The sequence below is a fragment of the Staurois parvus genome, unplaced genomic scaffold (assembly GCF_062004578.1).
Source record: "Staurois parvus isolate SC_StPar_1 unplaced genomic scaffold, SC_StPar_1.0 ptg000298l, whole genome shotgun sequence".
In the NCBI taxonomy this organism is placed as follows: domain Eukaryota; kingdom Metazoa; phylum Chordata; class Amphibia; order Anura; family Ranidae; genus Staurois; species Staurois parvus.
Genome location: NW_028318094.1, coordinates 4,720,573 through 4,747,138, shown reverse-complemented (window position 1 = coordinate 4,747,138; position 26,566 = coordinate 4,720,573). Strand labels below are relative to the sequence as shown.

At 40.4% G+C, this 26,566-nt stretch overlaps 1 protein-coding gene across 5 annotated transcripts in view; it reads right to left on the bottom strand.

Moving 5' to 3' along the window:
- Window positions 1-20,086: 20,086 nt before the first annotated feature.
- GRIA1 (glutamate ionotropic receptor AMPA type subunit 1) overlaps window positions 20,087-26,566 on the bottom strand; it is a 382,121-nt gene continuing 375,641 nt past the window's right edge. For 4 of the 5 annotated variants that reach the window (XM_089682810.1, XM_089682811.1, XM_089682812.1 and 1 more), the window contains exons 15-16: window positions 23,594-23,728; window positions 20,087-22,226 (exon numbers count right to left, since the gene is read on the bottom strand). In XM_089682810.1, coding sequence (XP_089538936.1) covers window positions 22,038-22,226; window positions 23,594-23,728 — 324 coding nt within the window. In that variant the 3' untranslated portion in view covers window positions 20,087-22,037. Of the gene's footprint in view, window positions 22,227-23,593; window positions 23,729-26,566 lie in introns of those variants that run through there. The other variant, XR_016313529.1, reaches the window with a different exon arrangement.

The window sequence follows — 26,566 nt, the reverse complement described above, 5'->3', positions numbered from 1 at the left end:
ATATAGTGAATGCAGGGTCCGGGAGACCAGGTATAGTGAATGCAGGGTCCGGGGAGACCAGATATAGTGAATGCAGGGTCCGGGGAGACCAGATATAGTGAATGCAGGGTCCGGGGAGACCAGGTATAGTGAATGCAGGGTCCGGGGAGACCAGGTATAGTGAATGCAGGGTCCGGGGAGACCGGATATAGTGAATGCAGGGTCCGGGGAGAGCATATATAGTGAATGCAGGGCCTGGGGAGACCAGGTATAGTGAATGCAGGGTCCGGGGAGACCAGGTATAGTGAATGCAGGGTCCGGGGAGACCAGATATAGTGAATGCATGCGTACTTTAGGAATGATTACTTGTTACAAAGATTCAGCAATATAGTTTACATTGCCTGTAGGAAAACAAATGTCTGCATATTTTAGCCATCACTGATAACCTGCATTGCGTTGACACCTCCGGGTGCACCACTCGTTGACTGCAATGACATCCATTGGAAGAGCCCCAACCTTAAATCACATAGGGACATGGCAAAGGTATTTTACATAGATAAGCTCCTTGGTGCCAATGCGAGGTTAATTAGCTGTCTTTTACTAGAAAACTCAAATTCTCTCTGTATTATTAGACCTTGACATTTCACTGCCGGCAGTGTAGCTCCCCCTATTCTGTGGTCTGTGAGTGTTGCCTAGCGACAGATGCCTCAAATATCACTGCAGTGTATACTTTAATCCTCAATCCTTCAAGATTTTAAACCGAAACGATTATTAGGTGCAAGTAGCCGAGTGATGTAAAAGGTCCCTTCCAATGTGAGCTTTTACTGCTGGAGAAAAAAGAAAACAACATTTTTTTTCCTAGTGCACCATACTGGGCTGAAGTGGACAATGGGGGAGATTTTTGCAGAGATAAGCTTAGTGTGCTCTAATAATTATGATTTATTTAGGATCATGTGACAGTAGTGTGTGTGCCGTGCAATATTTAGCAACATTTTACATTTACACTGATATGGTACGGAATTTGCAGCATTTTCAACGCATCAGAATCGCACCCCATTCATGCAAATCTCTGCGGGTGTGTATGTGTAACAACATCTCGAAAGCGGTCCACAAAATGCGGTGCGATGTGCAGAATCGGATTGCATAGGTGTGAATACCCATGCGATCCGATTCTAGTGCGGACCATAAAAAGGGTCCTGCACCTTTTTTGGTGTGGGTACAGTGCGATTAGAGCCATACAAAATGTTTGGCTCCAATCACGCCACATACAAATCACATGTGATTTGCACAGGAATGCAGTGCAGTTCCTGTGCGAATTACATGCAATGTACCGTACCACATATATGTGAACCCAGGCTGAAAGCAGGGGCGTCCCTAGGCAGGTACGGTGGGAGTGCGCAGCACCGAGTGACACCTACCGCACAGGGTGACACCGGGGCCGGACCACGAAAAGGTAAAGGTTGTAAAGGAAGTCGACGATCCCCGCAGGATGGATCGGATCTGCGGATTGGGGAGCATAATTGATCAGACTCCGATCCATTATGCTCCCCAATCCGCAGATCCAATCCTTCCTGCGGGGATTGTCGGCATGCAACCTATACAGGGTGACACCGGACCCGCTCCACGAAAAGGTAAGTTGTAAAGAAAGCCGACGATCACCGCAGGACAGATCCGATCTGCGGATTGGGGAGCATAGTGGATCGGACTCCGATCCATTATGCTCAATCCCCAGATCCGATCCATCCTGCGGGGATCGTCAGCATGCAACCTATATGGGGTGACACCGGACCCACTCCACAAAAAGGTAAGTTGTAAAGCAAGCCAACGATACCCGCAGGATGGATCGGATCTGCGGATTGAGCATAATGGATCAGTGTCCAAAACATTATGCTCAATCTGCAGATCTGATCCATTCTGCGGGGATCGTCGGAGGGGGTGTCACCAAGTGTTATCGCACCAACCCTAGGGACGCCCCTGGCTGAAAGTGAACCATTAACAGAAGATTAATATTGTGGGAGTCATCGCTGCTCAGTTATTTTTAACTCGTTGATGGCCTCAGCTGTAAAATATCGGTACGTTGCTCATGCCAGGAGGGTGTCAGTTAACCACCTGCACTCTGGGCCAATTATGACATTTCTCACATACATGTAAAATCAGCATTATTTGCTGGATAATCACTTAGAACCCCCATGATATAGTTTTGAAAGCAGATGCCTTGGACAATAAAATGGTGGTTGTTGCAATTTTTATGCTGGACGATACTTGAGCAACCATTTATCAAACCAAATTTTCAGGAAAAAATACACTTGCATATAATTCCCATTTTGTTGGTTAAAAAAAAGATGATTTTGCTCCAAATAAATAGATAGATGAAAATTTAAAATTTTGCGCACTTGTGAAATGGCAATAAACGACGGTCCCCAAAAATCTACATAGGCAATGCTTTCAATGCCATTACAAGTCACCAGTTCAGAGTTAACAGGGAGCTCTTGTGCTACAGTTACTGCTCTCACTGTGATGTATGTGGTGATACTTCACATGTGTGATGCAAGCACCATTTACATACAGTATGTGTGCGGGACCTATATGCATGTTTTGCATTGGTATGGGGGGGGGGCCTTTAAGTTTTACAAAAATTGTATTATTTTATTTTATTTTACACTTTTTTAAAATTAAAATGTATTGCTATCACAAGGGATGGACAACATCCTTTGTGGTAGCTTGAGCAGAGAAATGTTCTCTTTTTTGGGAGATCAGGGGTCTAAGAAAACCCCTGATCCCTCCTCTGCCCTCCAAGACAGCTGATAAAACACAGATCAGATTGATCAGCTGCCTCCCCAGCAAGCAGTGGCCAGGTGAACAAAGGACAAAAACCAGAAGTGATAAATCCTCAACACTTCTAGCTTCATTTGTCACAGAGGAGGAGGAGGAGGAGGAATGGATGTTTCTCCTTCTCCTCTGTGCTTGGCAAACCAACAGGTTGCAGCAGTCCTAAGCTCCCAATTGGGGCGAGAGAGCCCTTGACCAGTGGCAGGCCCATTCTGAACCCTGTAGAGCAGCTCAGATCACTTTTACAGTAAGCCATGGTTCACACAGGATCTGACTTTGAATTCATGTGACTTCAAGTGTGACTTTCAAAGCCACATATCAGTGCGACTTCAGGTGCTACTTGGATGACATCTGTGTGACTTCATGCACAGATGTCTATGCGAGTCACACCTGAAATCACAAAAACTATTGTAGGAACCTTTTCTTCAAATCGGTGCAGCATCGCAAAGTCGGAGTTACATCTATTTTATCGGTTCCATTGCTGATAGTGTGCGACTTGTCATATGATTTGAACTGTCATGACAAGTCACACCAGTATGAACCAGGGCTAAAGCCAATTGCCAGCTGGTATAGCCACTTTTTGTCAAGGATGTATATACGCTGGACAAGACGTCCTGGTTCACACCAATGCATTTTTTAGTTCTTTTTTGCAGAAACGCACTACAGTCCATTTAACATGGTTTCCTATGGGACATAGTTCACATCTATGCTTTTTTGAGCTGCTGTATTTTTGCAAAGGGTCAAGGAGTTTTTTAAATGCAAAAAAGCAGTGTTTTTGCTACAATAGAGTTTAATGGAGAAGCTGCTGAAACACATGTAGTGCATTTTTTGCCCTGTTTTGTGTTTTTTTTTACTGCCCAGCACAAAAAAAAACTATGCAAAACGTGGTAAAAATGCAGCAAAAACGGGCATGTAAAAATGCAAAGCACAGTGCAAAAAGCATTATAAAATGGATCAAAAGCAAACTGCATAGGTGTGAACCAAGCCGAAGTGGTTAAAGTCTTGTTAATTTCAGCTGCAGAAGTCTTTGGAGATTGCTTAGATCTCCAGCATTCCGAATGAGGCCCTGAATTGATCGACAAATTTGAGTGGTGACAAATCATGTGATCAACATGACTAATGAATCATAGGGATCATCAAAAGTTTGCACCCAGCAACAAACTTTCCTATGCCTTGTTATGTTTTAGGCGCTTCTCTTTGCTCACAGCAACGTCAGCTTACAGGAGAAAAGGAAGACTGACAGGCAATGAACAGTGTAGTAGGAATCATCCATAAATTACAGCTATTGAACTTAAATTGTTACTAATCCCAGGAGCCTGCATTCACTCTATCTGATCTCCCACAGTACATACAACATGGAAGTGCAATTATTTTAGTAAATATAAACTGCTAAATACCTTTTCTCATCAGCAGTTAGAGCAGTCTTGTGACTTCTATCAGTGTCCAGCAGAGCACTGGTTAAAGCTTGTAGGAGGAGTTTTATTTCTGCTCTAGGAGGATACAGAACCCCTGACCTCTGTCTGGACAGTGCTGATTGGCCCTGAGCTGATCACATCCACTCTCCCAAGAAAAACAAACAAACCTCTGTAGCAATACACACCAAACTGAGCCTGTGCAGAGTGACTCCACACGACTGATTTTACTGTTGTGGGTTTAGTAACACTTTAAAGTGACACTAAACGCTGGTTTAAAAACATGATTCTATATAAGTATGTATTCCTAACTCAATAAAGTACATTCTGTTGCCTCCAAATCTCTAAATTCTTTTATTTTTTTTTTGTGGTCTAATTTTCTGTTAGAGGGTGGCTACATTAGTTCTCCATGATCCCACAGTATGCAGGAGTGTAGCTACCTTCACTTGCTCACTCTTGAGAAGGACTAGGGACTAGGGACTATGGACTGGGAAATGTAGTATTCATGGACCAGTGCACATGGCCATAACTAACATGTGCTACTCCTTTTTTTTCTGTGTGATCCAACTTCCTCTTGGAGGGTGGCTGCATTTACCCTCCATGGTCCCACTGTATGTAGAGGCCTAGTCACCCTCTCTTGCTCACTCATGAGATGGACTAGAGACTATGGACTTTGGGCTATGGGATTTGTAGTGTGCCTACAGCGGTGCACATGACCGCAACTAGCATGCACTACTCATTTCAAACAAAAGAAAGTAAAGAGGAAAGGGAGATGTTTGGAAGCTCATGGAGGATATTACCAGGAGGAACAAAAACATAGAAATGCAGAAATAGTTTAAATCTTCTTTCCTCTGAACCTCCCTATTAACTCCCACACCCCCACCATCATAATCTTCTGGCGCCGTGGGGGTAATACGTGGCACCAGTCTATGTCTACCCTTTCTGCCCACCTAGTCTATTCATAGAAGCTGTACTACAGCTTTCATGAATGCGTTGTGATCTATGAATAGAGGATGAGTGGATAAATGAAAGGTCTGCCTCCTCCATTCATAGATTGCTTTTCATTAATCATCCACCATACAGATTCTGGGAATAGAGGAGAGATGGTAAGGGTAAGTATAGTCAGCACTCTGATGAGTGCATATGACAGGTACCTTGGAATCTCTGTGGCACTGGAAGATTTCAGCAGTAGGAGTATGGATGTTATAAAAGGATGGAAGATTTCAGCAGTAGGAGTATGGACGTTATTAAAGGATGGAAGATTTCAGCAGTAGGAGTGTGGAAGTTATTAAAGGATGGAAGAATTCAGCAGTAGGAGTATGGAAGTTATTAAAGGATGAAAGATTTCAGCAGTAGGAGTGTGGAAGATATTAAAGATGGAAGATTTCAGCAGTAGGAGTATGGACGTTATTAAAGGATGGAAGATTTCAGCAGTAGGAGTGTGGAAGTTATTAAAGGATGGAAGATTTCAGCAGTAGGAGTGTGGAAGATATTAAAAATGGAAGATTTCAGCAGTAGGAGTATGGAAGTTATTAAAGGATGGAAGAATTCAGCAGTAGGAGTATGGAAGTTATTAAAGGATGGAAGAATTCAGCAGTAGGAGTATGGATGTTATTAAAGGATGGAAGATTTCAGCAGTAGGAGTATGGAAGTTATTAAAGGATGGAAGAATTCAGCAGTAGGAGTATGGATGTTATTAAAGGATGGAAGATTTCAGCAGTAGGAGTGTTGAAGTTATTAAAGGATGGAAGATTTCAGCAGTAGGAGTATGGAAGTTATTAAAGGATGGAAGAATTCATTAGTAGGAGTATGGAAGTTATTAAAGGATGAAAGATTTCAGCAGTAGGAGTGTGGAAGTTATTAAAGGATGAAAGATTTCAGCAGTAGGAGTGTGGAAGATATTAAAGATGGAAGATTTCAGCAGTAGGAGTATGGACGTTATTAAAGGATGGAAGATTTCAGCAGTAGGAGTGTGGAAGTTATTAAAGGATGGAAGATTTCAGCAGTAGGAGTGTGGAAGATATTAAAAATGGAAGATTTCAGCAGTAGGAGTATGGAAGTTATTAAAGGATGGAAGATTTCAGCAGTAGGAGTATGGAAGTTATTAAAAATGGAAGATTTCAGCAGTAGGAGTATGGAAGTTATTAAAGGATGGAAGATTTCAGCAGTAGGAGTGTGGAAGATATTAAAAATGGAAGATTTCAGCAGTAGGAGTGTGGAAGTTATTAAAGGATGGAAGAATTCAGCAGTAGGAGTATGGATGTTATTAAAGGATGGAAGATTTCAGCAGTAGGAGTGTGGAAGATATTAAAGATGGAAGATTTCAGCAGTAGGAGTATGGAAGTTATTAAAGGATGGAAGATTTTGGCAGTAGGAGTGTTGAAGTTATTAAAGGATGGAAGATTTCAGCAGTAGGAGTATGGAAGTTATTAAAGGATGGAAGATTTCAATTAATTCTGTATCCATCAGCACAAGTGACACATTGCATTCACTGTAAGTAATGTCCCTTGTGCTGACCTTTTTTGACTAAATTTAGGTTTGAAGTAGAGTCATGCCGAATTTCTTGAGAACTAAAATATACACAGCTGCCTATCGACCATAGAGTACTGACATATATATTAAATTCTAGACATATGGGGTGTACTTATACTCAGAATAAATTGGAAGAAATCATTTAGTGAAAATATTTTAAACTATATGAAGTATCCATAAAACATGGTAAAACTGATTTTTAGTATATTTTTGTCAATTTTCCTGTTTAATGGAGAAAATATTTTCAAGGTATTTTAAAAACAAATTGTTAGTGAATGCCCTATCCCTTCCTCTTGTTCAGATGTCCACCTGATAAGACAGACTGAACCCCTAATCACATGGACATGCTCAGTTTGGTGTGTATTGCTTTTTCTTGGAAGAGTGCATGTAATCAGCACAGGGCCAATCAGCACTGTCGAGACACAGGTCAGGGGTTTTGCATCCTCCTAGAGCAGAAAGACAACTCCTCCTACAAGCTTTAACCAGTGCTCAGCTGAAGTCACAAGACTGCTCTAACTTCTGATAAGAAAAGGTATTTAGCAGTTTATATTTTCTAAAATAATTGCATTTCCATGTTCTGTGTACTGTGGGCAGCCAGATATAGTGAATGCAGGGTCCTGGGTTTAGCAACACTAAAAAAAATGATAGTTTATGATACATGGTGATCTAGCACACTGAGTGCCATTCTGTTAGGCTAGGTTTAGACGTACGTTTAAATCTGATGCTCCTTTGAAAAGAAATCTGTTTTTGGATCACTTTTCAGAGATGATTGATAGGTGGTGAGGAGATGATGTGATGCCTCTTCACCACTTAATCTAATTTTTGCTGAACAAATCGCCCTTCCCCATTCACTTGAATGGGTAGCGTTGCCCTGTGATCATGTCTTTGTTGCAGCCATGAGAAGAAACCACACAACTGCGGCAGGTGACATTTCAGCTCAAGGGGGGGCGCTAAAAGAACTAGTCTAAATGAGGCTTGCGGGTTTCTATCTAATGTTATGCTAAAAACAGCTTTCCATTTCAATCTGCAGTTGCTATGATGTTCTAAAACAGCTACAAAATTCAAATGTCAGTTCATTAAATATAGGGCATTCTGGAGGCATTTTGTAAACTACTGGTGTATAAACCCCTCCTCCTCTAAATCTTCTGTGTCTTTCTGAAGTCTCCAAAGGGCTAAATGTAAAATTGCAGACATCAGCTGTAATAAAAAAAATATTTTGCAGTGAAATATTTTCAAAATCATGAGAATGAAGGGATGCCAGGGCTTTTTCTTTTATTATTGCAACACTGAGAAAGCTAAGATGAAAATCATGGAGGTAGATTCTCCCATTTAAGCAGGCCATACACTGTGCCAATTTTGTCTGGTTCCATCAGAATATAGTGGACTGGCAGAGGGATTCATCCATCCTCACTGTTAGATTTTATTTGTTCAGCCTGCAGGATGCTTGAAAAAATCTTTAGTGTATGTCCAGCTTTAGTTAGTAGGAGTAAAGCCATCGAAATGTGGCCAGTTCAGCAGGAACTGTCCGAATTGCGATCCATAGGGAATAATAAAACACACATACATTTCTTCAGACTCTAAAAGTGCCTAAATCCATTTATGTGCATGGGCTGGAAGGGAGCAGCGCTGATGCGGGTGGACATTTCTTCCACCAGACATAACAGAGCATGGATCGGTGTACCGGGCTGCTGTGGGCAGCCCCAGTATCATGTGATCACTGATTGGCCAATCAACGATCACATGTACAGTAGTAAACATGATGTAATTTCCTGGCATCATTGTTTGCTACAGTGAGCTATGTGATCAATCACAAAGGTCACATGGTACAAGTCCATTCACAGCAGTCTTGTACCATGTGATAAGCTGTAACCAATCATAGCTCTCACAGAATTTCTCAATGGCTGCAAGAATGCAGCCAAACAGAGTGTGAAATTAATGCTTTTTCACAGTGTAAAAAAAAAATCCTGATCACCCCGCACAAGTAGTTCAATCAAACCATGATGACATTACTGCTAGGATAACAGTAAAAATAAATTAAACATTAATAAATAAATAAAAATTTAAAAACATTTTTAACAAAAATTATAATTTTTTTCTATATACTGATTTGGGTTTTTTTTAAACCAAAAGAGGTAGCAGAATACATTTTAGCCTAAATTTATGACAAAATTTTTTTATTTGCAAAATTTTATAAGAAAAATTAGTTTTTTTCATAATTTTAAGTTTTTTTATTTATATAGCAAAAAATTAAAAAAACAGTGGTGATCAAATACCACCAAAAGAAAACTCCATTTCTGTGAAAAAAAATTATAAAAATTTCATTTGGGTACAGTGTTGTATACCTGAGTAAATGTCATTCAAAGTGTGAGAGCTCTGAAAGCTAAAAATTGGTCTGGACTGGAAGGGGGTGAAAGTGTCCGGACTTAAAGTGGTTAATGCATTGTCTGCATTAAGGCAAAAAAGTCACAATATTTGTTTTGATCCCTCACCTCCCTTTATACATACCTGAGTCCTTTCTCGATCTAGTGCTGTGCCCGTCTGCAGTGGCACTGGTCTCCCTTTGACTCCTCACAGTCTCAGAGACAGCAGCAAGGTCATTGGCTCCTACTGCTGTCAATCAATGCCTGTGAGGAGGATTCAGGGGTGGGGCGGAGCCATGATTTGTGTGTCAATGGACACACACAGCTTGGCTCAGGAGCAAGCCTGCAGGTGTGAAATAATAGAACTTGGCTTCCTGTGGTGGCACACAGAGAAGAGGAGGAGCCAAGAATGCTGGCAGGGGACCCCAGAAGAGGAGGTTCAGGGGTGCTCTGTGCAATACATTGCACAGAGCAGCTAAATATACCATGTTTATTATTTTAATAAAAAAATAAAATACCCATAACAACTATTTTAAATTGTAGTGACAATAAATGTCACCAATTAGTACTGCTAATACTAAAAAAAAATTATGACATTGGTGATAATGCCACAGAGAATTGGGTGGTAAAGGGTGAAATGAAGCTTGCAGCAAATACATAATAGACAGGTGTACTTGCAGATGCAGCCTACTTCTATACCCTGAAACTTGCTGGAGGCAAACTATGGCCAGATGGTACCATGAAAACACAACATTCAAACAGAAATGGTGTAGAAATAAGGAAACCGCACCCCACCCAAGTGGCTAGCAGGTAAAATGAGCCTCAGCTCGATTTATCCAAGCCATGCTCCAACATGTTTTGCCCCACTCCCATAATTAAGCCAATGGGGCGGGGTGAAACATGTTGGTGACAAGGCTTGGATGAATTGAGCTGAGGCTGTTTTTTACCTGCTAACCAGTCGAGTCAGGCAAGTTGAGTGGAGCTATCTCTTCCTACCTCTACAGCACGCTTTGGGCCTGGACAAACCTTTCCCCAGCCTGCACCCTCACTAGTCGGCAGCATCCAATTGATTGGATCTTGTTAGCCTGAGCGGGGGCTACTAAGCATTTATCGTGAGTCACATGTAGAAAAATGGTAATGAGTACCAAAGGCTGCCTGCATTCTATGCTTGCCACTGCTTTCTAAGAATTAAGTTCCCATCATCCACTGCACAATCAGATCAAACAGGGGCTAAGATGGCAGCTTCCTTGGCTGTAAAGGAGAGTAGGGTTTAGTTCCACTTTATAATGCAAAGTGGATTTTCAGTTGGAGCATAATCCATGGCAGTTGAGATAGAAAAGAGGGTAAAGTAGTTTTGGTGCATAAGGACCAGTGAGGGAACCATGGACTGACAGCCCACAAAATAAAATATGCCACCCAAAAGGTGGTGTCTAAATGCTCGTTCTAGACTAGTTTGATGCAAATGTGTGTTATACAGATCTAATCTAGAGCTGTTAGCACTCAGCAGGCCCCATAGGCACCTCCATGCCAAATCTCCCTCAGTGTACACATCACAGGTGCCTAGAAAGCCCAGGTACACTTGAGTACATTAACTTCCTGGCATGATGGGTCAGTAGGCAGGCCTCACCCTTTTCCATCTCCATTAATATGATGAGTAGCCAGCAAGGCTACCACCATAGTAATGGATTAATTGTCATGCTTTGCGGGCAAAAAGGGGTGGGACCTTGATATCATCTCATGATGTGTATTTCAGAGTATGCGGTCATTCAGAGCACTTTTCCTGCCTGCCAAGATAGAGAGGTGCTTTTTGGGCTAGCTCATAACATTATAGGTACAAAAAGTGGCAAAGTAGTCCATGATTTGGTTAATTTTAGCCTATTTTGTTTCCTGGGTGACATTCAGCTTTAAATTTATATTAATTCTCTGGGCTGCTATAGTATACAGTATTGTTGAATTGCAACTTTTTCCAGATAGCAAATTGCGGCTCACAATTTTATACTGAACTACCAAACTGTGTAGGGATAACCTTTCTGCCTTCTTATCTCTTGTGCTCCTACTTTGTTGTAACTTGTGAAAGGCATGCATTTAGAATAAATAATACCCACCTGGAATTCAGGTAACGCACTTACCTGTTATAGTCAGTTGACTTTGCAGCATCATTCTTGTGATCAGTATTTTCTCAAACAATAATCTCATGAGCATGCTAGGTCTTCTTGTCATTGATTAAATATTAAGTAAAAGACCCTTTAATATATGGGGCTAATTTACGTATAACAAGATGGTGATACAGCTTTGTTTCAGTATGAAGCATTTCATATTTTTATAGGCCAAAATATCAGCCAGTAAAAAATCCACATTTCCCTTACAATGGAAAAAATAAAACATGTCAAAGAACTGCATTCCCTGGCTATGGTATTTCAACCCATTGTATAAAAAGATATTAAAGCCTAAGGATTGGGCGGGGGGTACAAAAACTGGAACACACAGAATGTGGTGCAGCTGTGCATAGTAACCAATCAGCTTCTGGGATTTATTGTCAAAGCTTAATTGAACAAGCTGAAGTTAGAAGCTGATTGGTTGCTATGCACAACTACTAAGTGTAGCTAATATTAAAAACAGAAAATCAACATAAGGGACGTACCTCACAGTCATTAGGATGTGTCCCTTATGCTGTTTCCTCTTCTGTTAGTAGAAATGCTCCTCTGCCCATGCCCCCACCACAGCCTCCGTAATCGTCCAGTGTGGTGGGGGTTAGTAGAACCAAGGGGCTTCCGCAGGTTCTCATCACAGGAAGATTACAGTGCTGAACAGAGGAGGATTTCTAATTCCGGAATGGAATCAACACAATGGCCACATCCTGCATACCGTATGTTATTTCCCTCGTGCTTATTTTTGTGTTTATTTTTGTTACACTTTGAGGGTCAGTTCTTTCCTTGAGCTCAGTGGTCATGGTTGTGTTCTCAATTTCCTCTCAGTTTTCAGTGGTCCCACTCATCATGTTGCAGAGAGTTGGATTCCTTTATAGTGACCTCTGTAGTTACAGTCATTGTGAAGCAATTTATCCTCAAATTTCACGACAGCAACAGGCAAGCCCTTCAATTTGGGTCACAGCAATTTTCTCTCATTTCTTTTCCTGTTCGCCTGCCCTGTTTACATTACAGAATAGAAGGCTGGCAGGGGTGAACTAAGCTATAAAAAAGAAAGTGAAAATAAAACTGAGAAACGTCCACTATAAAATTTGAGGATGAATTATGCCACAGTGCCTACAACTACAGAGGTCAATGAGCACTAGCTTTAAAGTTTATTAATTGCTTGTTAGGAATATGTAAATATCTGAATGCTCACAGCCTGGCCACAGTTCTACTTTGAGCTCTGAGAGAACATAAAATAAATGCTGATGGAGTCTGTGTTTGAATGGACATCAAGGACCAGGTAGTAATAGTGTTGTAAAATGCATTTCAACAAACAGTGGGCTTAGGAGGATATTATTTAAAACAAAGAACATAACAGAAATCTGTTCTCAAAGAAAACTTACCTGGTACAGCTACTCTTAAGATATTTGGGACCTAAAACACCTTGTTAACAGGGGGTGCCATCTTCATACTATTTGGCAACATTTTCCTTTTTTTAAAGAAACCAGGGAACACCAAAGACTTTGAGGGAAATTCAATAAAGCTGCTGCACCACTTCTGCTGCTAATTGTTCTTGATAATGTGTTGCTCCTAATTAATAAAACATCTGAAACCGTTTTCACTCTGACGGCGACTTGTGTGCCAAATTCTTGAAGTTCTAGTTTGCACCACCTCTACATTGTGCACAAACCTACACCAAATTCAAAATAAAATACCAACAGTTCATATCTTATGAAAGAGGAGCTTGTTAGGATCAACTTGCTCATGGCGTACAGAGACAGATTTCTGCAAAAGCGTCTCATGCATTTGAAAAGTGAAAAGTGTACAGGTTCTAGATAGCTACATGAGCCTAGCTGTTAGATTAGACTCCCATAGGCAGTAAGAGCCAACTATGGTAAAATGTGAACCAGGATGAAGTAAAGTGAGCTTATGAGCACTTCCATTTCAAATTTTACTTTATCAAAACTAGATCAGGGTCACTGAACTTCACCAAACATAACATTATATTAAGTCAACTGCTAAGTGATTTCTCTCTTTTTTTCATTTTAAATTTAATTGATTTTATGTTATATGTCTACTTTGTTTCACTTTGTTACTGGAACTTGAATTTCTCTGACTTGATTGCTAAGCCACGCCGACTCCTACTGCGCTTTCCAATCAAACTACTGCAATGGCCAGTAAGGAGATTCTCAGTGGACAGTGGAACACCAGAAGGCATGGCTTAGCCTTGAAGTCAGAAAAGTCATGCCCCAGTAACAAAAGTTAGAAGGACTACGTAATGGCATTTCTGATTAATACAGGTTACTTGAGCTGTTTCCTCTGTGGCAGGCCTTTTATTTTTAAAAGTTTAAAAAAAACAGTACAACTTTACTTTAACCATGTTTAGTTTTGTTGTAAACAAGTTTACCATGGAAGTTTCCTGGAAACTGAGCCCAACCACACAATTCCATGAGAAATGACCATATTTTGCCATTGATGATCTCTTACTGGACATAAAAGTAGAAGGTGGATGTAAAACTTTATGTTGCCTGAAAGTAGGGAAAGTCAAGTCTACTAACAGGGTGAAACCAATATCAGACAGGAACAGTGAAGTAGCTTCTCTGGCTAATGAAGAAGCTTTTCTGGCTAGTGAAGATAATGGAAGACATCTGGTTGTGCCTCTCCTTGTGTAAGACTTATACGTTCACATTTTTAAACTGGATGACAGCTTCACTTAAAGCTTGAGACCAGTGATAATATTTTTGTTTGTAAATTCACACAAACTTACCATTAACTGTACAGTGCAAGCACTGGTCTACAGGACTTAAAGCTGGAAAAAGACAACAAAGTCAGTAAATACTCACCTTTCTGGCTGCCCCATCGCTGAACTTAGCACCAAACTGAAGAAATTGTACGGTGACATCCACATGGAAACTGAGATTTCTAGGAGTGCCAGTCTCCTGAGTCCCCCGCAGCTCTCACAGGTTCCTCCTGCTGACCTCCATGTCACTACTATATTCCATGGGGTGGGACCCAGGAGCTTGAAACTACAAAAAGTGTCGGTTTCAGTGTGGACTTCATCAGAACATTTCTCAGGATGGTGACAGGGTCACTTTAAATCATTATGTAAAAGCAGCTAGTGTAAATACCGAATCTTTCTTCATGTCAACCTGTTGCAATTTCCTCACAGCAGCACCCAGACCAGGAGAATGAGTGGCAGTACATTTAGCCAATCAGATTTGATGCATGAACCAGTCCTGACAATGCACATGCGGGGTACGCCCAAACTGTATTGCTTACCTGAAGTAGAGAAAAGTCAGGTCATCAACTTGGCTCTACAGTATGGAAAGGCTATGTAATTCTCAAGACTGGTTGGACAAAATCATAAATCCATTGCCAGGAAAAACAGCTCCAAGATATGTTTTCCAATTGTTTAGTTAGTTTCCATGAGTTCAACTTTAAATTTCATAGCTAGATTGGTATATGACAGCTTTACACTTTGCATTTTTTGCATTTGCCATCGATTTACCAAAAACTGTGTGGTGGCTTTTAGGTAGACCTACAAGGTGCATAGTTATTGGTGTTGCTTGGGAATTGTGCACTGAATTTACAATCAGACTGTAACATTGTAGCCATGGAAATTAACCAATTAAACATTACTGTGAGAAACCAGCTTGACGCTGTGCAGCACAGCCAGAAAACTACCGTTGGATTTAAAATCATTTGGATTCACTGCATTTTACCAATAATAACAATAGTGTTGGATGTTAACTGATTTCTGGAACCTTATACATACTTCTGCTGCACATATACATATAAAGATGAGTGTCATGTGATCCTAAAGTGCTTAGTACTAGAAATCAATCTATCTTTGGAGTATCTAAGACAGGGGTGCTCAACCTTTTGAAGAGTAAGGCTCACATAAGCAATTTGGTAAACGGTCGCGGGCCACATTGAAATGGTTCAGAATTTCACATTTCTTCATTTTGAATAGCACAATAAACATTTTCCTCCTGCAGCCACTGAATGTCGGCAAGAGGCAGAGGAGGAGAAGCTGGATTTCAGCGCAGGAGGAAAATGGAGAGGATAAGCACCTGCATATGCCGCCCCTCCTGTCCAAGTTTAAAACAGAATGTGACAGGGCCCCCTAGAGCATGGGGTTGAGTCGCTATGGGGTTTTACTGCCCCACACCACAAATGTAAAGAAGCCTCTACTGTCCTGAGCCCCCTATTAGGCTGCTTTCACACTGATTCGCTGCAGTTTACCTACACTGCTGGTGCAGCACAGTGCACCTGTGGCTTTCCTGAGTGCAGTGCAACTGCGGGTATCCTGAGGGTTAGCTGCACTTTGCCATAGACTTCTATTATATCTTGTGGGTGTGGTGCACTTTTTGAAAGCACACTGAAACTCCTGCATTTATGAGTTTTGGGGCACTTTCAGAAAGCACACCAAATCTGCACAATATAATAGAAGTCTATAGCTCAGTGCAGCTAACTCTCAGTAATCCTGCAGTTGCACTGCACTGCACCAATGTGTAAAAGCAGCCTCGTAGTTGTTAACCCTTTTATAGGTGCTAATATGCCCATTACAGAAACACAGTGTATGTGTTGTTTAATACAATGACCTTTTTTTCCTCTTCCGGCTTCTGCTGGCATCGCTCTCCAGGCTGCTAGAAAGTTCACAGGCAAAATGCACTTGGCACAGGAGCCGGCGCTGCAGAGGAAGCAACGGCTTATGTAGCTCCTGCTCTCTCCATGGCTGCCTGCTTCCTACGCTGCTGGTGCTGGCTCAATGCATTCTGATGCTCTGGGATGGCTCCTCAGCAAGCCCAGATCAAGGTCAACTGGTGGCTAACCCCAAGCATATGTTTCCTTGGTTTGAGGTCGAGGGCCACATCAGAGGGCTCCAAGGGCCACAGATTGAGCACCCCTGATTTAGGACAATTTTTAATTGCTAAGTAGTATGAGATTGATCCTGTGATGACAGTCAACTCATTTGAAGCAGTGAAAGTTCAAGGATTTGAGTACCTATGTTGCAAATGTGAGATCATATGTTCACCTCCTAAAGTAACACTTTTATTAAACCATACTTAATCTCTTTTATTGTTAAACTGTATCAACTCAGAATTGCAACCAGTGGCATCTGTTTTTTCCCTCTTTCACACAAGCATAGTGAGGAGTGATAACTCATTTTTTCTTATCTTTGTGCACAGCTGAGCCAGCACAATATTGCACTGCATGGATCTCTCTTCATTGCTACATTTTGCTTTATGCTGCTCAACTTTAAAGTGTTACTAAACCCACAACAGTAAAATCAGTCTGTATATGCAGTAAAGCATGTTTGTTATACTCACTGTGGAACCTAAGGGGTTAATCCTCTGCATTGTGTAAAAAAGGCTGTTTGATCCTACCTTCTCTGATCCTCCCCTTCTTCCCGTGCCCCTCTCTTATCTCCTGATAAGACATATCGAGTGCACATGCTCAGTTTGGTGTGTATTGCTAGAGAGGTGTTTTTTTTTTCTTGGGAGAGTGCATGTGATCAGCACAAGGCCAAGCAGCACTGCCCAGACAGAGGTCAGGGGTCCTGCATCCTCATAAAACAGAATGAAAACTCCTCCTACAAGCTTAGCATGTTCTCGGCTGGACACTGATAGAAGCCACAAGACTGCTATATACTGCCGATGAGAAAAGGTATTTAGCAGTTTATATTTACTAAAATAATTGCCTTTCCATGTTCTGTGTACTGTGGGAGACCAGATATAGTGAATGTAGGGTCCTGGGTTTAGTAACACTTTAAGAGACATTACAAGCAACAAATGTGTATTATAATTTTCCTGTGTTGGTTTTGCCTGCAAGGCAACCCACTCATTTGCCCATTTATGCCTACTGGATAACTTATGCCATTCAGAGTAGATACTTACTTTTAATTCTTACCCTGGTATGAGCTCCAACTCAGAGCCAACCAGGAATTCTGGGGCTCCAGTGGATAAACAGGCTAACGAGTCAGAGCTCAGATTGGATAACAGTGCTTGGACCTGGCAACTGGCCTTTTAAGTACTCAGCAGTGCATTGTGGAAACAATTAGGAGACAATTAAATATATGCAACTATGACCTATGTTTTTCTGGTTTTGATGCAAATTGTTAATTGTTTTTTTTTTGTTGACTAACTGGTAAGTGTATATTTTGTCTTGCATGCTATGTGCAAAGTCTTTCCTTGTGCACCTTGCCCTAAAAGCTAGCTATAATTTGGGACAGTTGCCATTTTTGTTAAGACTACTGGATATAGCATGGGAACATTATGGAGGCTATCCGCTGCCATTGTGCTTTTCTGGACTTCTGGTGTGTCCCTGCACCTTTTAGGGAGAATGGGCTCCCTCCAGGCAATTATGCCCTTAAATTATCCATTGCTATATATATTCAAACATGGAGACTCTCATAGATTAGAGTTACAGTGTGGCTTCAACATATATTTGCAAATGTTGTGCAACTAAACCTGTTTATACACAAACTGCTAGACAGTGTAATTTGTTTTTTGCTGGCTAGATGGTAAGTGTTATGGTCAATAAATTTTTTTTAATTGCTAGAGACATGTGTGTTTCTTCATATCTGGAAATACCAAGTATTTTGTAGAGTTCTGCTGGGAAAACAAGGCTGCTGAGAAGCACAAAGAAGGTAGGTTTGGAATGGGTGGGCTATCCTGAATGTGCAAAGTACATGTAGAAGGATGAAGAGCATTTTGTACACCATAGAGCAAACAGTGCATTGTTACATCCACAGTGGAAATGTACTTTCTGCCCTACCACTGTAGTGCCCTATGCTGGCATAAACGATTTGTTGGCAAAATGAGTACTTGTCATCTCCCGAACTATAAATGTCCTCACACAGGCTTATAGTGCTGAGAAAGAGAGGGTTTTTTTCTGACCATTTGCACTTCACAGTCATATGTATACACCCTGAGCATCTTCTGTAACAAGAAAGTAGAGGTAGGAATGAGTAAATGGAGCCTATTAGTTCAATGTCTATCTAAAATCTATTTCTGTTATTTAATTTGAGATATACTGTATATTTTAAAAAATACCTAGCAAACCTATCTCAATATAAAGGTGCAGCGCTAAATACTAAATATACAGCATGAATCTCGTCAATAGATTAAAAGAAAATGAGAAAATGCAATCTCTTTAAAATAGTGCAACATGAGAAAGTTAATAACATGTGCTCAGTACATAGGTATAGATTTCCAGCAATATTAGATCATTTGCGGGAATAAACCAATATAAACCAATATAAAATGTACAAATAAATAAAGAAATAAAATTTGTGCATAAATGATATCACCAATCAGTGAATAAAGTCCCAGATGTATTGCCCACGTGAGGATCCTGAATGATCCCGATAAGCGTGCGTGGAGGGTTACTTCCAGTGGCAGGTGTTGAATATGAAAGAAATGCGCACTCACCAGAAGTGCGTGTATAAACGCATTTGAGATATAACCTATCTCAATAGGTATGATTCAGGTCATCCACCTCCCAGATCAGGTCAGGCCAGGTCAGGATACTCCCAGTCACATCTGCATGCAGCACTCAGGGATCCTTGATGCGTATCACCTTAGGGGCTCACCCATAGTGCGGTCTCTGTGAATGCCCCTCACAAAATAGGGACCAATAAAGGAGACCACATAGTGTGATACCATAGGGAACTTTATTCCATCAAATGAGAAGTGCAAATGACAAAAAAAAGGAAACAAAACACTGACCATGTAATAGGGATTTCAGGATGGCCACCTGCGGTGGCTAGATGTCCAGTTGCTGTAGCCCCCCTGACCCTATGACTACGTGCATCGCACAAAACGTGTCAGCGGGGCTACAGCAACTGGACGTCTAGCCACCGCAGGTGGCCATCCTGAAATCCCTATTACATGGTCAGTGTTTTGTTTCCTTTTTTTTGTCATTTGCACTTCTCATTTGATGGAATAAAGTTCCCTACGGTATCACATTATGTGGTCTCCTTTGATGGTCCCTATTTTGTGAGGGGCATTCACAGAGACCGCACTATGGGTGAGCCCCTAAGGTGATACGCATCAAGGATCCCTGAGTGCTGCATGCAGATGTGACTGGGAGTATCCTGACCTGGCCTGACCTGATCTGGGAGGTGGATGACCTGAATCATACCTATTGAGATAGGTTATATCTCAAAATGCATTTATACACGCACTTCTGGTGAGTGCGCATTTCTTTCATATTGAACACCTGCCACTGGAAGTAACCCTCCACGCACGCTTATCGGGATCATTTAGGATCCTCACGTGGGCAATACATCTGGGACTTTTTTGCACTTTATTCACCGATTGGTGACATCATTTATGCACAAATTTTATTTATTTATTTGTACATTTTATATTGGTTTATATTGGTTTATTCCCGCGAACGATCTAATATTGCTGGAAATCTATACCTATGTACTGAGCACATGTTATTAACTTTCTCATGTTGCACTTTTTTAAAGAGATTGCATTTTCTCATTTTCTTTTAATCTATTGACGAGATTCATGCTGTATATTTAGTATTTAGCGCTGCACCTTTATATTGAGATTTACATTGGAAGGTTCTGTTTGGTTACCTTTTTTGGTGTTTCAGCGGCTATTTTTCTTTTGGATAGCGCTCGCATATTCACTTTTTACATACCTAGCAAACCTATACCTGCAGCACACAGCTAATATGCAGAGGCATGAAAAGGTGTTACCAGTGGGGGGCCTGTTTCTCAACAAGTTACACTCATCCTGTACTTATAGGTACATTAATACTCTTTCAAACCACACATACATTCACTCTAAATTGTATACAGAAGCTGCTTTGCCCCATCAAAGAAAGAAATCACGTCCTTTTTATATTAATTCAAAGAAAAAAAAATAAAACAAAGGAGATATGCAAGAAGCAAGGAGATGCTGATGAGAGCGACTCTTCCCCCATCACATCTAGAAAACAAGCCAAACTATGATGCTTCTGTTGTTTGACCAAACATAGTCTCGCTTAGCACTTTTTGACATCAGAGTTAAAACAAATACAGCTTTTTTGTGGAGAAAAAATATCCAGGTATCAAAGAGGAAAAACGGAATGAAACACCTGAAGGGATTACATGTGGAATCCACTCTTGGAATTAAAAACCAAGCTTGGTTCCACACCTCTGTTTTTAAGAAAGTGTAATAAAAATACAAATTACGACTGAACACGCAACATCTCCATTGCTGATTTGTTGTGTCCGGCTCCCCACCGAGTCTCATCTTGTAGTCACTGAGCAAACAGGCTCCTCTGTGTAAGAAGAAACGTTTTGCTGCAATGCCCTTGTGAATTTTCAAGGTCAATTCCAGTAGTTGCAAGGCCCTTTGAGTCAAATGGCTGCGAAGCTCCTCAGAACTTTGAGGAATTATTAAGAAAATTATGTTTCCACTCCAAAATGGCAACATACACTTCTGCAGAGGTTCAAGGTATAGTATCTGTCTTCTTCACACAATAAAACAGGAACTCATAAAATATTCAAAAAATTAAATAATGGAAACATGATAATTCAAAACACTAACTTTTAGAAAGATACCTTTTTTAAGGGCATCACTGCCCTCTTGTAGGTGGGTAAGACTTGAGTTTTGAAAACAAAACATTGGTTGAAATGTATGGCATTAGGTGTGTAACTATATCTCCACAACATCTGCTGACATGAACCCAGGCACAGTTCTTGGTGTATCTATCGAAGTCCAGTCCTTTCATAAATTTTGAAAGTGGTTACGCTGATGATATTTCCACAACTGCTGGCAAATCTTATGTTGTTTTTTATAAGATGTATAAATGTATTGACATTCTTATTTAACCACCTTACAACACTTGGCAGCTTATACAAGACTGTAAACGCTTAAAGCAATACATTTCATGTCTAGATGTTTGTAGACATTACAGTAAAAGTTCAATAGACCTACATGACTCGTTCCTGTACTCAGATCTGTTGGGGATTCTTGATAATATTATGTCTTGAAACACAATCATAAACCATTTACTCTTGCAAAGTGATATCAAGTTCTAGTGGTTGTGCATTGTTGAAATTACTGATGCTATTCTGTAGAGTCGTTCATGGCTTACACTTGTAACCACATTCGTAAACAAGATATCTCATGGCATTCATCCTTACCAGTCTTTAATAATGCTGTCCTGTTGTCTCTTTTGTTGTAATCTTGCACCATAGGTCTTATAATGTTGAATATTTCTTTATTCTTTTGCTTTCCATTTGCTATGTACAGCTTTTAGTTTGTTTCTAGTTCAACTCTTTCTCTTTTTTATAATGCCTTTTGTAGCTCGAAGATGACAGTATGCACCTCAACCTTATCTTTCTGGGCTGTTCATTTGAAAGACACTCTGGTTCTTGTTTCTTCAAATCCTGATGGGAATGCCAGCAGATAGTGTGCCCAAGTTTGTTCAGAAAGCTAACACAGGAAAGGATTAAAAAAATGGTAACATGTTTCCCTAAAATAATTGAATATACTAAGAGTTGATGAGCTGAATCATTGTGGGATCAGAGTCTATTGAAAAACATTCAAATGTCCAGCCCACAGGGTAGGATCTCCGTTCTTCCCAATATCAGCTCTTTATTGCAGTTTATTGATGTGTAAGTTTGCCACATGTGGCAAAAATGGACAAAGAAAACTAAAGAACAAAAAATAAATCTTTGAGTGACTTGCGAAAAGTCCATAAAATGTGTCCTTTCTGTTTTTGGCACTGGAACGGGGGGAAGGTCATGACTGCTTCACCAGGTAGTGTGAAGTCTGCTGGTATTATAATCCAGTTGCTCCTAGGGCCATCCCTGCACTGTGACTCATACATGGAATTGTCTGCATGGATTTGGGAAAGTCGTGACTAACCACTCTGCCATTTTCACCGCTACCTCCTGCTGTTGAAGGTCTTGGTAAGGTTGCCATTCGGACCGTCTCCGTGACTGTTTGCTGCGGAATTAAACAGAAGCCCTTTTGAGGAGGATAGGGGGGTTTAGCCCCTGTCCTTTCTGCAAGACAATTTCATACATGGAACAATTAAATTTTTTCATAGACCTCTTAGTGTACAAAGCTCTATGTCAATGTAGGTTAGAGGGGTATTTCATTCATATCTAAAACTAAATGTTTTTTCTTCCTTTGAGTGCCATGTTATTGCCTCTGACAGTGTTTCCAAAACGTCTTCAGTTTCAGGCTAGCTTCACATATATGCGGGTGCAGGAATACATACAAATCGCATGCATTGCAGCAACCAAAGACAAAACACACTGCTTTTTAGCAGATGAACAAGCAGATGAACAAGGGTGCTACTAATTCCTAATGCCACCCCCTCCGTTTAAAAAAATGCAGGGATTTTTTTTACTGTGTTTCCAGCAGGTACAGCCTGTGCAAACATGGCATGAAACAATTAAATATATGTGAGCCTACACTTAGCGCGTAAACTATACTACTAAATGTTAGCATGGGTACCAATTGCCTACACAACTGCAATACTAATTAGGTTTTGATGGCCATCACTGCACAGTGTTGGTCAAGAACTCATTCATAAACGCAAAGTTACCCTTTGCTTTCATTGTGATTGGACTAGAATTGCCACATGGGTGATGGAGGGTGGTTGAATAATTCACAGGTATGTGTGCCAGTCAGCACTTCCCTAAGTATGAGTGGTTGCATCAACTAGGTGGTAAATATTGTGTTAAACACAATGTAATCACTTGTAGGGGTGGTGGTGGGGGCGCACAAAAAGACAGGTAGAACTGAAGTGAAAATTTTTTTTATTTTGGATAGAGCAAAGAAAGGTTATCACCCCAGTCAGTTTTTTTGCCATTAAAGTTCAACTGGGAGATTTTATTTCATTTCCTGGAAGGAAGTGAGAGGAAATCTCTTCAAATTGAGGGGAATCCCTGATAGTCACCATCTTTACCAGAACCAGTGTTCTTTTTTGGAAGATTTCCTCTCTATTGCTGTACTGGTGACCATAAATTTAGGATTCTCTTTCCCTTTTGCTAACAGTCTTCAGGACAAATAGGGTGAATCTACCTACGGTGACACATACAGCAATAAAGACCCGACAGGTGTCCTATTCCCTTTCCACTTATCTAATCTATATAATTGAATTCATCAAGTTTTTTTCTAATGTTTGGAAATTTCCTAGAAGTTTTAAACACTTGTCATTCTTGGACATTGTAGATCTCTTGGTAATCTATACATGACGCAGGTATTGTGACTGCATTACTTGTGTGTGTGAAAACTGGCATACGTATGGCCACCCTAATAATTTAAATTAGTGTGAGACAAGAACACATTTAAAACATAAGATATGTAAAAAGATCAGATGCCACCTTCATCTTTTTAGATTCACTCCTGGACTTGTAGCAAAACTCAATGAGAGCAACCAACATGGCCAAGCCAAGACCTCCAATAAGGATGTAGAAGACCCCGGCGACATTACTAAGGCTCAGTGCACTTGTCTTATCCTGGAACCAGACACAGAAGAAAGGAGCGGGGAGAGAGTGAGAGGAAGAATGTGTTAGTCATGGCAATAGATATCATGAACATATCCTCAAGCTTCCTGAGAAACCCACATCCACAATCCAGAACTCAGACCACTCCAACACACTAGCAACATACGACAGGCAGCAGCACTTAACGGGTAGTCAGCAAAGGGGGGGGGGAGTTAAGCCTTTTTGAAGTTGCCTTCCATTTACATGGTGGAATCACATTCTTAAATGAATGGTCCAGATAAATATCAAATAAACATCAGATTAAGGTGAGAATTTTATTGGCTGAGGAAAAAAGACAGTCTATAACAATTAAACTTTTGTCTGCATAAAAAAAGACAAGAAGTAATTTAAGAAACTATATTTTTTAATTTGCTCAGTGAAACAGCAAGCAAAAAAATCAATTTCTGTTTCTCCAAAGTTTTCCACATATCTCAAAAAGCAGATGTGCCATAAAAAGTTTAAAAGGTGACATAGGAATTAAACTTTGATTGGATACAGCATATCTCAAAACAGCTTAACATTTGTGATTTAAATGGAGAGACTGGCAACACTTCGAAAAAGCTTGGCGTCTACCAGATGCTGCCAAGACCATTCACACTACCCCTTTTCACCCCCAAACTAAATCTATGACATTATACAAACTCCAAAACCCACCTCCCTCCGGCATTTAAGCATGCACCCCAAATGTTGCGATCAGGGAGTAAAAAAAATTATAATCCTTCAACTTCTATTTTCAGGGCCTTCGCTTGACGAGGAACAATGTAGCAAAGTCTTATAGAGCAGCCTAGTAATTGCATGTGGCTGATAAAATTAAATGTGCAGGTGAACTATTTATTTTTCGATTAAATTATGATTGGTTGATTATTTAGGGGGTCTTTATTATTTTCAGTAACTGGATCTCTTTAATGTTTTTGTCTATATTAGAAAAATATTAGGAAATATATTGTTTGACGAGTCCTTTCACATGGGCATTATCTTCATACAACTGCTTAGAACCTGAGGAGATGAAAATCATTCTGAATCTTCAGGAATAAAAAAACAGCATGAAATAAAATATCCAAATGATGTATCGAAAAAAAAATAAAATGACAAAAATTAAATTGTACCAGCTGGTTTGATGTTGTAAATGAATGAAGAAAAGATTGCATAGGTGTCCAGTCCACTAAATATAAGTTAAGGATAAAAAAAGGTCATTTGCCAAAGGCAGAACATTTAAATAGATCTCAGAAATGGGTTTGGAGCAACTATCAATCCTATGTGACTACAACATCAACTAATCCCTTGCATACAGTATAATGCACTTTGATTTAACAGGGAAACTATTCAAAATACAATTGAAAACTGTTGTTACAGTGCATATGTGCCCAGACCCTTAGCAAGCAGTAAAAGCTTCAAAGTGGTTCTTAAAGCAGAAGGTTGTTTAGAGTGCAGCTCCTTCCTCAGCTCCCCTAATACTTACCTGAGCCCCATCTAGATTCAGCAATGTGCATGGGTGCCAGGTCACTTCTGGGGCTGTCTCCTCATTGGCTCACAGAGCAATGGGAGCTACTGGCACCTGCTGCTGTCGATCACAGCCAGTGAGCCATTGAGGAGAGAGCAGGGGGGTGGGGCGGAGCCATGCTCTGTCTGAGAATGGACAATGGTGGGAGCGAGCCTGCTCAAGTGTCCCATAGCAAGAGGCATGCTATTGCGGGCACTTGGCAGGGGGGAGGAGCCAGGACAGCTGGCGGGGTGCTCAAAAACAAGAGGATTGGGGCTGCTCTGTGCAAAACCACTGCACAGAGCCGGTAAGTATAACATGTTTGTTATTTTTTTTTTATTTCAACCTTGAGAATCACTTTAATCCATGTTTTTACTGACTTCTGTAGCTGCAAGTACTTTGAAGAAAATGTTTCAAAATAGTTCATAATAGATACACTTAAATGTCAAATCCTCCTCCCTTATTTTCACTGGCAGCAGGGCCTTGGCAGCCTATCAGCCTTGTAATGTAAATAAACAGCAGGTGCCATATGCTGTTCAGAAACTGATTGCAACCAGACTTCAGAGATTCTGTTGTGATCTTTGAGGATGAATTGCACCACAGTACTTGCAGTTAAAGTGGTCAGTGAGGACTTGCTTTAAAGGAAAAAGGGTCTTTTGCAAGAGGCTGCCAAGTCCGCACTATCACAAAAAACATGGGGAGATTAGATATTTCAGTGCCTCTATTGTAAAATTTGAGGATATATTGATCCACGGAGCCTGCAGCTACAAAGGGCAGTTGAGTCTTGTTTTCAAGCTATTTTGCTGCTTATTAAAATATGTAAACAACTTAATGTCCATAGTGTGGTGTGTTATTTTCAAGTTAATCTGTTTAGAAGCCTAATATATAAAGTAACACATGTTACAGTGCTGGGTGCCTGAATCTCCAAGTAACAGCACTATCAATTGGAATGGAGGGGGAAGAGTCATACCCTCCCTCATACCTAGAAGTGTCCTTTGGAAATTTTTGTTTGCTTCCACTGGCAAAAAGGAGAGTGCTTCAAAAAAGTGACCCTGTACAATAAGTCTGTAAACAATCTAAGCTTGCATAATGTAATTAAATATGTTATGCTGCATTGAGCCGTTTTTAAAATTTAAGTATCTCATTTTTTTGTCTTACATACTTGATTGTTTATGCACAACCGCTAAAGCAGTTGTAAGCCCTTATTATTTACCCTTTTAAGATAGGACACACCACTAACAATTCATTTATGTGGAAAATGCTACTAAAAAAAAAACTTTGAAATACATTTTTTTTAATTCTAGTTTAGGAGGTCTGAATCCATTTCGCTC